At 39.8% G+C, this 15,793-nt stretch overlaps 1 protein-coding gene across 1 annotated transcript; it reads left to right on the top strand.

The window, feature by feature from the left end:
• The first annotated feature begins 330 nt into the window (after nucleotides 1-330).
• On the top strand, nucleotides 331-13,069 carry reep5 (receptor accessory protein 5). Its single transcript, XM_062434618.1, has 5 exons — nucleotides 331-536; nucleotides 797-890; nucleotides 7,663-7,801; nucleotides 10,800-10,968; nucleotides 12,766-13,069. Exons 1-5 carry the CDS (start codon nucleotides 419-421, stop codon nucleotides 12,813-12,815), a joined length of 570 nt encoding a protein of 189 aa, XP_062290602.1. The 5' UTR covers nucleotides 331-418; the 3' UTR covers nucleotides 12,816-13,069.
• The last annotated feature ends 2,724 nt before the right edge of the window (nucleotides 13,070-15,793 follow it).

Genomic DNA, 15,793 nt, shown 5'->3' with positions numbered 1-15,793 from the left:
ACTTTGAACAAAACTGGACACTGAGGCTGGCTGTTTTAAAGTTGCCACTTGCTATAGAACTGGATGATTGTTTCAAAAATGATTGTTTTATTAATGAATTGTAATATTCGGCCATTTATTAATGCAAGTAATTTCTGAAGTAATATTACATGCCAAAATATTTGCTGGTATGGAACCAGGTATAACGAAATTAGTCATCTCCATGATTTCTGATATTTTATTGAATAAATAATAATGACGCTTGCAACGTTTAATAGACCCATGCTTTTATTTTGAAGGGTATAAACGCAAGCGGTACGCTCCATCCCGTCTAGCTTGACGCCTGTGTGAACAGTCAAGTACAGGGTTGCAGGGGTGTCGCAGTTTGAGGCTGGACAACTTCATAATCATCAGCATCGTTGAAGAAGGAAGTGCAACCATGGCGCAGGGCCTCAAAGAAAGATTTGAACAGTTTCTCCATGAAAAGAATCTTCTTACAGATGTTCTGGCAAAGATCGAAGCAAAAACAGGAGTGAGCAGGACGTACATCGCTCTCGGTGAGTGTTGATAGAGGGACGGGGACGGAAGAAGAGATTTAACAGAATGACTGCATCAGAGAGGAAATGATGGAGAAAGAACGGAGTCAGCGCGTGGCAGACGCAGCTGAGCTCACCTCCAGCCTTTGTCTAAGAAAACAAATACTGCTGATGTGTTCACTAGTTACTAGTAGAATGAATCCATTACAATAAGCATAGGATAACATGTGTGGTATATTTGTGAAAATAGCGTAACAAACATCTGCTGTCATTTGTTCCAGCTGTCATCGGTTTCATCGCAGTTTACTTGGTCATCGGTTACGGAGCCTCCCTACTGTGTAACCTCATTGGATTCCTTTATCCAGCCTACATATCGTAAGTGTGTTATTCTTATAGCTTTTCTATCAAGGAGGGGCCTGCCCCCCCGCCCCCACCTCTACCCATCGCCACAACAACACACGCACACGCACACGCACACTCGAACAACATTGATGCAATCATTTAAACCACCTCATTTACACAAGTTCAAAATATTGTAACGTATTTTTGGTGATACATTGTTTAAAACATGCATATAATAATATATATATATATTATATTAATATATAATATAAGTCTTATAGTTCCACCTAACGGATCATACTGTGTGTGTTTTTCCATTCATCACTGCGTGCTATAACTCTTTGCTTTTTTTAAAGTCACGTGACACATTTCCTGGTATAGCAGTGTAAGTAAAGACGACACCAGCAGTAAAATTAGCTGCTAATCAAAATAACACAAATGTATTTCTGTTGGTTTGATGTTCAGTGTGACAGACAGGTTTACACCACTGACATCTGAAATGAATGGAAGCCAGTGGCTGCCTGGAGCACTAGAATCATGACTCTAAAACAGGAAGTGCTGATGTAACAAATACATGATTTGTTGTAAATAATACATGCAAATGCAATCTTTGGCCCTTTTTAAATTGCAACTCATGCTGTGTAGTATTGCACTTCTGTAAAGTTGGGGGACTTACAATCGACGGAGTGCTACAACTGTGCAGCAGAGGTCAAAATATCCAATAAAAAAACTAGATTCTACATTTCCTGTAAAACAACCTATAGGATCTTTGTTAGATTCTCTCTGCATCATACACACACGTCTTCCAAGAAGTCTCCAAACTGAGATAGCCTATGGCATCACTGTGACATCATTTGGGTTATTTCTCAGACTCGACAAAGGATGTTACACAACAGCTTTCACAAGTTGAGTATTCCCCTCATGACCAATAAACTGATTCTCATCTTTAAAATCAGTGGAGCTTCCCTCTGAAAGTCTTGTGATCATGACTTAATTATGTTTTTTTCTATACAGAAAAAAAAACTGTTCTCTCTTATTTTGTTGTGAAGCAGTTCTCAAGATGTAATTATCTCATCATCTCAACACATCATGTACAAATCTATTTCCTGTCTGTTCTGGATTCCTCTGTGTCACTCTCTGTGACTCCATGATCAGACAGATAGAAACTGACCAAGTTCATCCTCAACTAATACAACTTTGTGATTACAGAAATAGAATGCTTGATATCTTAAGTTAATAAAAGGATCAAATCATTATTTTGGGAAGTGGAATTCAAAGTTTTGTTATGAGCAGACTTTGTTAATAATTGAGTTATGATCTCAAATGGGTAAAATGGCTCTGCTTCCTTCCATGAATGCTCTGATGTTATTTGAATGTCAGAAATGATACAATGTGTCAGTGACATAATGAAAGTATTTAATGTGGTTTCATTTCATATACCTTTTAAATATTTGTGACAAAATGAACAATAATCAAAGTTAGAATTTAAAAATACATACAGAGTTAGCAATTAAATATCATGGATTAGTTTCATTTGATTAACAGTGCGTCTCCCTGGCAACCAAAGCAAACAATCCAACAATTCAGTTTGACAAGAGCTTATAACTGTATTGTTTATCAGTGTGGGCCAGTCGTACCCTGAACAAATCCTTCCAGGAAAATCAATTTTGACTCTCCTACCTTTACAATGATTGCCGTTTTAATGATGGAGTCCTGTTATGCATGCTGTTGCTGTGAAGTCCCCATGAGGCTTTAGACAGAAGGAGACAGAGTCCACAGGCCAACCTCTAACAATCACTACTGCTGTCATCAGGACATGATCCTTCACTAACAGTCGAATAGCCATAGTTAATATTATGATCTATGGAATCATGCAGAATGAGCTCATATTCTTCCCAGATAAAGTAAAAAGTGATTAGTAAACAGCAAACTGTGCTAAACCATGTACAAGATTTCTCATACCAGTGGAAACAGCAGAGTCATATATTTTACTGCTTCTCCTTCAATCACAGACACTCTCATTTACATTCATTTACATTCACATGTCCCCTAGTTTGAAGGTCTACATTGGATTGCTCTAAAACACCAGGGGTCTTTTTAACCTACACACCATATTTAGGTGTCTTCTTTATGTGACTCAGTCCTGACTCAGTAATGCTCTGATTTAGATTTGTTTAAACAGCTGATGTTATATCACTACAGCCTATGAGGTAAAGTCAGACCTGTGTGTGTGTGTGTGTGTGTGTGTGTGTGTGTGTGTGTGTGTGTGTGTGTGTGTGTGTGTGTGTGTGTGTGTGTAACAAACAGCATTTTATTTTATCAGCGAGTCACGTGACTGAATTTCAGAACATGTTTCATTGCTCTCAAATTTTCCCTACTGTAAAAAATGAGAATTGATGAACATGTCAATCAATCATCAACAAGCTCGGGCATGGTTATGAAAAAGTGAAAGGACTTCGCCCAAACAGAGGTTACACCCAGGTTGTACCAGCTTCATCAGTTTAGGGAACGGCTCTGATAGGATTTACATTATCAGCTGTGCTTCTCTTATCATCTCCTGCTGCAGTGTTTGAGAAATGGTGTGGTTGAAAGATTACAAACTGGTTTTATACTATACATGTTGTTTTATTGCTTGATCTCTGCTGAGAAAAAGCTTGAAGCAGTTCTAATCAATATTTTATATTATAGCAGTTGATCCGATTTTAGTGTGTAATGTGTTGTGAGGCACATAGTGATGAACTCAGTGACTCTGCAGCTCCTCTGAGCTTTATGGAGAGTTCCAGCTCATTGTTTAAGGAGGGGACTTTGTAGCAGAAGGGTGGAGGAAGTAGGATAATCTCCTTCAGGGAGGGGCTGCTTCTGAGGATGTCCTAATTAGACCGAATGATCTACCTGATTTGCTGAGCCTGTTTGCTTAAAATGTGTGATGAAATGTAGACCTGAAGTGTCTTTCCTCTGTTTGTGCAGATGTTGTAGGAGGTGATGAGGTCTGATGACAGCTGGCTTTGTCTGAGCTGAGCTGACAGTAGTGTTTAGCTGGTTTACTAATTACTATGAACACTATGAAGTAATAACAGGTTGTGTGATTCTCCAGCACTGGTTACCATGGTGATCTACCTGATAAAATGAGGTATGCAAATTTGGCCCTCTGATAACATTTCTGACTTTCATAGTTTACGTCAAAACTTTAACATAATTTTTCACAAATCTTCAAACAACATAATAAACACAATGTCATATGTTTCAGAGCAGGTGGACCCAAATCCAGACTGCAGGCTGACAGAGTCTGGATAATGCATTTTATTGCCAACAAAAGAGAAACTTACAAATAACCACAGGGTGAATGAACACAGAGATTTGAACAGTCACTAAACTGAAAACCAAAGCCTATATACACACACAAGGAGTCATTAACAAACAGGACACAGGTGGGTGAAACAAGACACAGATGAAACACATGAGGAAATTAACTAAGGGAAAACACAGGAAGTAAAACTAACGGCACAGGCAAGGAGAAAATGTCTTTCAAAATAAGAGATGAACTAAAACACAACAGAAACAGACAGGATGTGACACACAAGGCTCCTTTAAATCCCAGTTATTGTCCTATATGCTTGTTACAGCTAATCCTGAGCTAGATACTGATCTAACTCATTTGTAGTAGAAATGTGTATCTCACACACAGTGTGTCAAATTTCAGGTCAATCAGAATATGGCCATTGGCCTCATATTTAATGTGCAGCACTTGCACATCATTTCCAGTTTTTAAGCCAAGTTTCATGGTTTCAGCTCATAGTCATTGAGACACAGTAGAAGACAGCAAATAATGATAATGATAATAATAACAAGCTGGCAAAAAAATAGGCGGGTTCAAACCCTGAAGGAGTTAGAACCCAAAACTCAAAAATATACAATACCATAAAATGTTCTCTTGGTGCACCACAAGACAAGAAGAAGACCGTAACATTTAATCAGTGACATTTCCTTTCTCTTAATTTTGAAACAGCTGTTCACAGCGGAGTAGAAGAAGAACATCATTGCCTAATAGATGGAAACAATCATGTGGCTTGTTTGGAAGACCGGAGGTGTGGTTGGAAGGCCTGTAACAACATGATGATGCCACATCTAATCTTACAACACAGTGATGACATCGTCAACTGTCACATGCACCTCCTGTCTTTGCAATAAATGCAATAACCACAGGAACAATACTAGCAGTCATATTTCAACAGAGTTGGTCATAACTCTGATATATCACATCATATAAAAATGTGTTTCAAGAATTCAGTATGAAATCACATTTGCCAGACAGCCATGACGATGAGAGACTGAGAGACTAGTATTTCACTGTGACCTCCATGTGTTCAAGGTGTCCCTATGCTAACTGGTGGAGCGATAACGACTCAGTGTGTGTGCAGGAGTAGGTGTGGTCCTTGCCTGCCGGGTGTCATTTACTCATGATGTAATCAAGGTAAACAGTGTGAAGCAGCTCTGTACTGCAGCATGACACTGTTCAGACTGGAGACTGCACATTTATTACATAGAACTGCTCTGCTGCCTTCAGGATTAAAGGTGCACTCCACCAATTTAACAAATACAATTAAGTGAACTGGTCATGGTAAGAAGAACTGAGCTGGTGAAAAACTGGTGTATAATGTCATGTGTGGCTCTGGTGGAGCTGTGAGTTTAATTTTCGAAAGATGCTATCAAGTAGCATTATAGGGAATGCTTTGGACTTTGATTCATTATTGGTACTAAAAGTCAGCATATCTCAGCCTCTGCTGCATAAATTTAGATTCTTTTTGAATCTGTCTCTTGTGTGTCCCATAACTTTACATATGTGCAATACTAAATCTCTGTAGTTGTACTTTAGTTAAGTGAAGGAGATTTTCCTGCTACAGAAGCAAGAAACTTTGACTTTTGATGCTGCTCTAAATGTGTTTACTGTTTGAAGACATTTGGATGATTTGCTTTTTACATAATTGTTGCACATTTTTCTATAAGTTTGTACTTTGCTCTTGTTGCCAGCACACTTATCTGATCATGATGAGCAGATAAGTGATGTCTTAGTCAGGAACATACCAACTGTCCAGATCATGCAAGACATGCACAGAAGTAGAGCATTATTTATTTAGCACTGTAATGCTGTGGCTAATGTATCTGCTAATGGTGGCATGAAAGTGGCCGTTTGAATGTTGTTTATTGTGAGCATATATGTAATATTGTGTTTGTATAGCCATAGTAGAAGCAGTGGGACATTTCTTTGAACACATGCACACACACTGAAACTGTGTCAGTGTGTGTAACTCGAGACCTTCACAATACATAAAGAGAGAAGACTGTCAGGACTGCAGTGAGTGAACAGCTGCTATGAAACATTAGTTTGTGAGTGTGGACAAACAGCTGATTGTTCCAGCCTGTTAGACACAACAGAAAACAGAAGCCTCTCATTTGGTATTCAAAACACAGACATATTGACATTGACATTTTCAACATTAGAGGAAGTCCCATGTTAGTCCCATACTGTAGCTATTGTACAGTCATGTCTATTCTTGGTAGCTTAGGGAACGATACTGAAAGTGTATTTAAGAAGTTTAGGGAACAAGACAGTGTTTGGTCAATGTGAGGAAATGTGAGCAGTTTGTTACAGGAACAGTCAGTGAAATGTCTATAATGTGAATTCCTGAACGTTCCTCTAGTAGTCCTAGTAACATTTGTTGTTAAAGTGTACTGAAGTTAATATCACATAACATGGTTAAGCAATGTTTGAATCAAAACTAGATTCCACTCATATTTTAGAATGTTTGATTTGAAAGAGAAGTTATTTTTTAATTTTAATTATAACTATTCTAATGATCTGTTAACTCTCCTTCTGCCATCTGTGTCTATGTGCAGATGTCTGTAAACATATGTTTACCTAGGATTAGCATGTTAGGCTAACAGCTGTGTGACTTTATATCTGCAGCATGGCATCTTTCAGAGCACACACACACCACAAACACACCAGGGTTCTGCTGGAAATACACTCTGAAGACCCAGATTAATTTTGAAAGAGCAATGGCCAATGAGGAAACGCTGCTAGCACTGGGCTGGCCGACCAATAGTGTAACTTCATCACTCAGTGAATCAGTCAGTCAGTGACAGACAGACATTCAGGGTTACAGGGCTGGTCTGTGAAGGGTTATTATAGGTTTAACATTTAAAAAAAAAAAGTTTTTCAGTTTGCTTTTTTATTTCAGTTTAGTTTTAGTTAGTTTAACAAGTGATGAAGTAGTTTAAGTTGAATTTTTATTTAGAGGAATTGAATAGTTTTAGTTGAGTTTATAATTAGTTTTATTTTTTCAGGTATTAGGAGGAAAGCCTTGATTAGTAGAAGCTGAAAAGGTCAAATGAGCTGTGTTTGTGTTCTCTCTACTGGTACTAGCCAGTTATCTCAATGATTGTTTCACTGCTAGTTTTAGTGAACTATAACAACCCTGGGTCTGTGGACAGTCCAATTCAAAATCATATTGTAAAACATAATAAAGTTGCAAATGTAAAAACAATCAGTATTTAACTTTTATAGAAAAAAATGTTTTATGTCCAGAATGATGAGAGTAATGGTTCCATCTAATATCATGAACATCAAAGTACACCACTGGGCCCCTGGGACTGAAAAAAAGAGAAGTAAATGGAAAGAAGGAAGCAGAGAAATGAAAACAGAGAAACAAAAAAAATGGAATGTGAGGACACATGAGCTCATATATAAATAGTTAATCAGTCTCTCCTTCTCTCCCTCTCTCCCTCTCTCCCTCCTTATCTCCAGGATCAAGGCCATTGAAAGTGCCACCAAAGATGATGATACTAAATGGCTGACCTACTGGGTGGTGTATGGAGTCTTCAGTGTGGCAGAGTTTTTTGCTGATCTCTTCCTCTCCTGGTTCCCACTCTACTACACCGGAAAGGTAATGTAGCTTTTGTGTTGTTGGTGTTTCCTCACAGACCCCAGGCAAGGAGGAGTAACACAATACATGTAACAGCGTTATGGAATTAGGATTAGGATACAAAAAAAAGGTAACTGTATTCTAATACAGTTACAGAACAAAAGAAGTATTCAGATTACAGGTACATTTAGTAAAAATGGGGATTAATTAGCAGACTTACAATTTTAAAACACATTTTACAATAAAGAAGGATATACTACCATGTACTGTAAAAGTCCCAAACATGAGCAGAGCAGGAACATGAGGGGAAAATAACTCACTGATCCATGAAGGTCTGAGCAGAGGATAATACCACATCTTAGAAGTTAAGAGAGCACCATGAATTGAACTGCTCTGTTTTAACATCCTATCCTCAAAAACTTTTGCTCAAATGATATGTCTGCTTTGCATGTGTAAGTGGAGCGGTTTCCACTGTTTCTGGCTTCACTCCATATTTCAGACTGGTTCATAATGAAAACGTTGCATGTCTTTAATTATCAGAGATACACACACACACACACACACACACACACACACACACACACACACACACACACACACACACACACACACACACACACACACACACACACAGCTCGATCCCAAACCAACTTTCATATATTTAGCCTCTTTTACTATAAAATAAAAATGTGACTCAAGCAGATCTGAAACATCTCCACCCTAACTGTGTGTGGCAGTTTGTGCTGCTCTTTGTGAATTAAACAGGTTTTACAACAATGCTGATTTGTAACCATATTACATAACTCCCATACATGCAAATGGAACAGACATGATGACACTATTTGTTTGTTTGTAAAACACTAAACAAAGCAAAACTGTCTGTTTCAGTAGGCCTTACAGAATTCATACATTCATCTATACTTATTAGTAGTATAGAATGTATAACTAGACACAGACAGAAGTTTCAGGGTCATGTTAATAACTAGTCTCATACTGCAGACCAGTTATTGGACCTGCATGTTGGAGGGTTGTGTTGAAGGACAGTGAAGTTGTGGGTGAAGCGTTGATCTCTACCTGTGAGCCAGCACCTAACCCTAACCCACCTCACCAGAGTAGCCAGCACCTAACCCTGACCCACCTCACCAGAGTAGCCAGCACCTAACCCTGACCCACCTCACCAGAGTAGCCAGCACCTAACCCTAACCCACCTCACCAGAGTAGCCAACACCCAGCTCTTCTCAGGAGAGTCAGCTAATCAACATGTGGAGGGTGGAGACACAGCACTGATGATGATGAGTCTGTCAGCAGCTTTGTTTACTTTGAGGGGTGTGTGGTATGTGTGTGATCTTCTCCCTCACAACAGACTGACAGGCAAGGAAGGAAACACAAGGAGGCCCGGATGGAAAAGGTTGCATGAAAGATCCACTTATTATAAGAGTGTAGAAGTCTTTTTTTTGGTTCAAAATCATTCCTTCTGTAAAATAATGATAATAATGTGCACTATGTAGACTACTGTAAAGCAACTGTCTATTATAAAGACAAAGCAACACTATTATAGTGTCTGATGTAGTCGACTGTTGCTATAGTGTCACAATAGCAATACTGTAGGAATATCACAGAGATGTTTCATGTCAGTCTCAGTGTGATGAAGAAGAAAACAAACATGTGCTCAAATGAATCATTTCAGAACATAGCATTGAACATATTGTTGACATTTAACATGTTTAAGGGATGAGGAGATAATACAATACTGTTTCTATCCTCATTTCACTGTCCAAAATCAAGACAATAACATTAAATCCAAGCAGCTCATTGACATCAGATTGTGTGTGACTGTTTACACTGCATCAGTTTACACAGTGCAGTCAACCGATAACAGACAGAAGTGTTACTGAACCAACATCCAACGTAGCTTCACACCTGTATAAAAACACTGCTGACAAGGACAGATGGAAGAAATGTAATAAGTAAGTCAAATTAATAAATGTAATATTTGTAGGTACATCTACAGCAAAACATGTCCACCAGAGTGTTCCTCCCTAACTGGAGCAGAAACAACATCCTGTCATTTTGGTTCCTACAGCTGGAGTGCAGCTTTATCTACATGTTTTGCCTTCAATTGACAGCTGAAAGTGCTGAGAGACAGGACATGTGTAAGAGGGGTTTGTGACATGCATCATGCCTTTGTGATGAGACTACAAACTAGTTATTCCAGGTTATGTACAGTATAGCAGGTTTGAGGACCTCAACTCAAATACACTGGCAGTGAAGGTGACTGTAATGGAGTGGCTGGCAGCAGGTGAAACACAAATAGTCAGATGGACAGATAGCAGACAGGATGAAGTGCTATAAGAAGCTAGCAACATAGATAAGATGATGGTGTGGCATGGAGCTGGTGGAAGTGGGCTGGTAGAAATACTGAGGGGCGAGCAGGGAATGAGGAAAAGTGGAGCAGATGGATGTAGGAGTCAGGTGACTGGGGCAGCTGGGAAGGTTTGAGGGCATCTAGTTCTCAGAGGGAGAATGGTGATGACTGGGAAGCTTCGTAGAAATATAAGAGCCTCTGGGAGGTAAGGATGGCTGACAGAGGACAGACTGACATTATGACATGATTCCTCTGGCCCTCTAAAATCTACCACTGTGTCATCTTTTCCCTGAAATGAGCTTTTCCAATCAATAAAGTCATACTTGTGTGTTACTATAGCAGAGTTGTCTCATAATAAAGTCTTTTTGAACTGCAGTTATCATGCAGTTACGTTTTATTTTGCAAAATCATGGTGACAGCTACATTTCAAATTGAAATTTGGTAACAATGGCTCTTATAAACTGAATGTAAAATAAAAGAAACCTGACAATTGGACAATAAACTATTAGTTGTATGATAATGATTCAAAAGAACATGTCAGCATTGTTTTATTGTTTCAGTTATTGCTGTAGTGCTGTGTGCTGGTTTAGTTCCATTCTGTTCTCTGTATTTGTGGAACTAGTTTAATGAGAGAACTCTTGTCTTCTTTCCCAGTGTGCCTTCTTGGTGTGGTGCATGGCTCCAACTGCCGCCAACGGATCAGTCCAGATTTACAACCGCATCATTCGACCATTTTTCCTCAAGAATGAAGCCAAGATTGACGACGTGGTGAAGAACCTTAAGGACAAGGCATCAGAAGCTGCTGACAAGATCAAAGATGAGGGTGAGTAGTAGATATGTTAGAGTGTTCATTCTAAACAGGATGAACAATGCTGGAGCTCTCAAACCAATATTGATATTTTAGAGTACAAAGAAAAAATATGATGGGTGAATTATTGGGCCAATACTCTTTTTATTAGGTAAACTGTATAATCAGAGATGTCAGTAACTGTTTGAATATCTAGTTAATGGAAACTACATTATAAAAAATAATAAAGATAAAACACAGATGAACTTAAAGAGAAAAGAACATCCATCGAAGTTGAATGAAGACGTTCTGTGTGTGTGTGTTTGTGTGTGTGTGTGTGTGTGTGTGTGTGTGTGTGTGTGTGTGTGTGTGTGTAAGAAAATAGATTATGGAGAATTTTATAATAATAATAAATCACATTTATTTAGCGCTTTATGTCGTACTCAAAGTGGCTTTACATTTCCTTTTAAAACTATGCAAACAAATCTTTATTATTCGTGCGAGGGTTAAAAAAAAGAAGAAAATAACAGAGGTTAAAACGTGAAGAATACGGTGGGAGCTAGGTGGGGAAGGCTACTGTAAAAAGGTGTGTTTTGAGTGCAGATTTGAAAGTGCAGAAGGTTGGGGGGATTTTGATGTGAGGGGGGAATGAATTCTATAGGGTGGGGGCAGCAACTGAGAAGGCTTTGTCTAATTATGATTTTACTAATCATAACTGTCTAAACAAAGCTGCAGGGTTGGGTGTCATCATTACACTTCCCAGTTATTTACAGAACCTTAACTGCATAGAGGCCTTTATTTGAAACAGGCTTCAGTTGGAAACAGGACTTTGTTCCTAATGTTCAGAAGGAAGCTTCTGTTTTATCCCTTACACACTGTTTGGGTCAAATGTGACCTGTTTGACATGTGAGCTGTTTGAACACCCCAAATGTCTTTTAATCTGAAATTTGAGTCCAAAATACAAAACAATGAAAATATATTAAAATATTATACTTTTATATAGGTGCTACACATTTTTCTCCATTGAGGCTGTTCTGTGTCAGATTATCTCTGTATCTATTGCCATGTGTTTTAGTGAAATGAATAGTTCATAGTTTTAATAAGGATTTCTTTTTATGATGTAGCAGTGAAGACTGATGGCTCTAATGGTTATACAATAAACCCCACACTTCCATAAAGTTATAAAATACATTTACATCATTATTGCTATGTTATATTTTCATGTCTTAGGTCAAATAGGACATGATATTGTGTGATAGTAGATGTTTTGATGTAAAACCTAAAAAATACACTCTCTCTGCTCTCTGAAGGTTTAATCACATTTATTGATCAGATCCACTATTGATGCTTTCTAAACACATCTGTGGTTCAACATTTGGTCACTTGGACACTTTTTATGAGGGGATTCTTAGACCGGGTCAAAATTGATACTGTGAAGGTGTAGATTATGAACAGTGTGTAAGGGTTAGTTTTCTTTTAGTATGGACAAGTTTACTGGTCCAATCGAGCATCCTGTTACTGTTGATTACTGTCTGATACAGAATCACATGTAAGCACACAGTGAAGAAAATGGACAGAATTATCAGCGGAGCATCAAAGATGATGTAAACTCCTCACACTGGACTCAATATACACAACGCACCATCTCATGAGCTGTCAAGATCACAGATGAGCCTCTTTTGGCACTTATGTCCTTTATGGTTCCACTAGATTAGCCATGTGTTAATAAAAGAAACTTGATTGAACGTGTGTCTGCATCCTGTATAACTAATGTTTGTTTGGATCTCCTGCTTGTAGACTGAAATCTTACATTTGTGTGCGATTTGTCCACAGCCAAGAAAGCCACAGCCAACATCATGTTTGAAGAGAAGAAGAGCTCTTAAGAAGGAGGTTGTCCTGTCTACAGCGTCCTCCCTGGAGCGGACTCTGTTACAGAAGAAATGTTGCCTTGAAAATGTCTGTTTTTCACAGAGCCTCTGTTGAGTATGTAACTTAAGTCTGTGGTAGATGTTACACATGTATCAATTAAAGCCATTCCCCTGGTCAGTTTACTTAATTAACTTTGCCTTCTGGAGGGCCGTCACATAACTGTTAGCCCTGATCTACTTTATGAACCAAATAAAATCAAACTTGCTGAAGGTTCTCTGAGTTGTGTGCTTTAAGGTAAGCTGAGGAATAAAAATGGCAGAATGTGTAAAACTGCTGAAAAATACTCAAAATACTCTGATGCAGAGGGTGAGAGGTGTTGTCCATGATGGAGGACAGTTTGACCAAAACCCTCCTCTCTCCCACCACCTCTATGGAGTCCAGGGGGGCAGCCACAGACTGAGCTGGCTCTTTTAATTAGTCTGTTGAGTCTGTTCTTGTGCCGCTCAGAACATCCCCCTACCCAACACACCACTGCATATGAGACCACAGATGCCACCACAGAGTCAAAGAAGGATCTCAGCAGTGGTCTGCACACACCAAATGATGCAAGCCTCCTCAGCAGGTGTAAACCACACTGACCCTTCTTGTAAACAGAGTCAGTGTTATCTGACCAGTCCAAATTATTGTTAAAGTGGACACCCAGGTACTTGTATGTCCTCACTCTCTCCATGTCAAGTCCCTGGATGTTCACCGGTGCTGTGTTGGAGGGTTTTCGGTGGAAGTCAACCACCATCTCCCTTGTCTTGCTGGCGTTGACTTGTAGGTGGTTCTGCTCACACCAGTCGACAAAGTCCATGATGACCTTCCTGTACTGAGTCGTTCCCCTCTGACACACATCCCACAATGGCAGTGTCATCAGAGAACTTCTGGAGGTGACAACTGTCCATGGAGTAACAGAAGTCTGCTGTATACAGGGTGAAGAGGAAAGGTGAGAGTACTGTACCCTGAGGGGCCCCTGTGCTGCAGACCACCACATCAGACACGCAGTCCTGCAACCTCACATACTGGGGTCTGTCTGTGAGGTAGTCAAGGGTCCATGCAGCCATCTGGTCACTGACCCCCACTCTCTCCAGCTTCCTCCTGAGCAGTGTAGGTTGAATTGTAATGAAAGCACTGGAGAAATCAAAAAAGTGATCCTCACAGTACTTCCAGTGTCCTCCAAGTGAGACAGTGATCTCTGCAGCAGGTAGATGACATCATCATCCACCCCAATGCCAGGCTGGTATGCAAACTGCAGGGGATCCATGTAAGAGCTCACCAGGGGGCGGAGATGGTTCATAATGATCCTCTCAAGTGCTTTCATCAGGTGAGAGGTTAAGGCCACAGGTCTGAAGTGGTTTTTTCCAGACTCAGGCTCAGGTTAAAGATGTAGCAGACCACCTGACAGAGCTGGTCTGCACAGTCCCTGAGGAGTCTGGAGCCGATGCCATCAGGACCCGTGGCTTTCCTAGCCTTGATCTTCTTTAGCTGCACTCTCACCTGATCCCCTGTTGGTATGAAGAGAGATGGGGAAGGGGGGAGGGAGAGGAGAACCACAGAGATGGTGGTGGTGGTGGTGGGGAAAGTGAGAGCCGCATGGATGGTGGTGGTGAACGGGAGGGTGAGAGCCCCAGAGAAGGTGGTGGTGGAGGTGAGGAGGAGGGGGCGAGCAGGCAAAGGGAGCTGGAGGTAGGCTGGACTGTGCTCAGGCTGGAGGGGATGGAACCAGACTCAAATCTGTTGAAAAACAGGTTTAACTTGTTAGCCCAGTCTCTATCCCCAGGTTCAGGGTCCCTCTTCCTGCTTTTGCCCTGGCCTGATGTAGTTTGGAATCCTCTCAAGACCTCCCTTGAGTTGTTCTGCAGTTGGTCCTCTATTTTCCTCCTGTAGTTGGCAGGAAGTTGTGAAGGCCCAACAGTCATACAACACTAGACCTACAGGTAGTCACATGAGCCCAAAACAATAACATGCTGCTTACACACTGATAAAAACATAATATATCAGTCAGAGGACCAAACCACTACTTTTACTGTAATACTGCATACTACATCACTCATAATACTGCACTACTTTTACTGTAATACTGCATACTACATCACTCATAATACTGCAGTACTTTTACTGTAATACTGCATACTACATCACTCATAATACTGCAGTACTTTTACTGCAGTAGTATCTTTCAGCAGGTCTTTTACTTGTAATAATTACATTACTGCATTGTTACTTGTACTAAAATAAAGGATCTGAATAAGTTTATTATCTTCACACACTGTGTCATCCCCAGAGGTGAGAGCAGTAATGTATGTTACTGAGGCACATGGGTGATATTAGTCTGTATGTTATACAGTTGGTTTGACATCATTCACTCAAATGGTTGAAGCACATAATAGGTTTGTATTTTGAATGTCAAATGAATGTTGAATATTAAACTAACTTAATGTCGCTTGTAAATCTGTACCTTTCAGATAGTTTTAACCTCTCACGATCCTGCACCAGTGTGGACAGGATCTTCTATGATTGGGCCATTTTCCAAGAGAACTGATTGGTCAGGAGGTGGTGCTTTTATACTCGTTGATCTCTTATCCAGAACATAACCTGCTCCGGAGCAGGTTAGCCGTTCAGCATAAGTTACCATGGTGATTTACCCCGGTAAGAAGTGAACCAGCGTCGTAGGACGGAAAACCCAGAGTTAACCCTGAAGTTAACTCCATAAGAGAAAATCCAGCTTCGTAGTACAGGCCTCAGGATGTGGGTTGACTGAAGAGACAGATGACACAGACAGACAAACAGTATTCATATTTCTAAAACATTCATTTACAACAGGTCTTACTTTTGACCCAAAAGGTGACCTTTCACAGTACACAGACTCACTTTAGGTTTTGTTTATATCAAAATATTGATCATTGCAGCTGAGCTTTGGTGCCATCTGGTGATAGTATGACAAATTACA

The sequence above is a fragment of the Scomber scombrus genome, chromosome 15, assembly GCF_963691925.1.
Source record: "Scomber scombrus chromosome 15, fScoSco1.1, whole genome shotgun sequence".
Lineage (NCBI taxonomy): Eukaryota > Metazoa > Chordata > Actinopteri > Scombriformes > Scombridae > Scomber > Scomber scombrus.
Note: the sequence above shows the minus strand (reverse complement) of the source record. Positions and strands in the feature narration are given on the sequence as shown.

Coding starts and splice junctions, on each gene's coding strand:
- reep5 (XM_062434618.1), top strand. CDS start 419: ATGGCGCAGGGCCTCAAAGAAAGATTTGAACAGTTTCTCCATGAAAAG. Junction 891..7,662: donor CTTTATCCAGCCTACATATC/GTAAGTGTGTTA, acceptor CCTTATCTCCAG/GATCAAGGCCATTGAAAGTG. Junction 7,802..10,799: donor CACTCTACTACACCGGAAAG/GTAATGTAGCTT, acceptor CTTCTTTCCCAG/TGTGCCTTCTTGGTGTGGTG.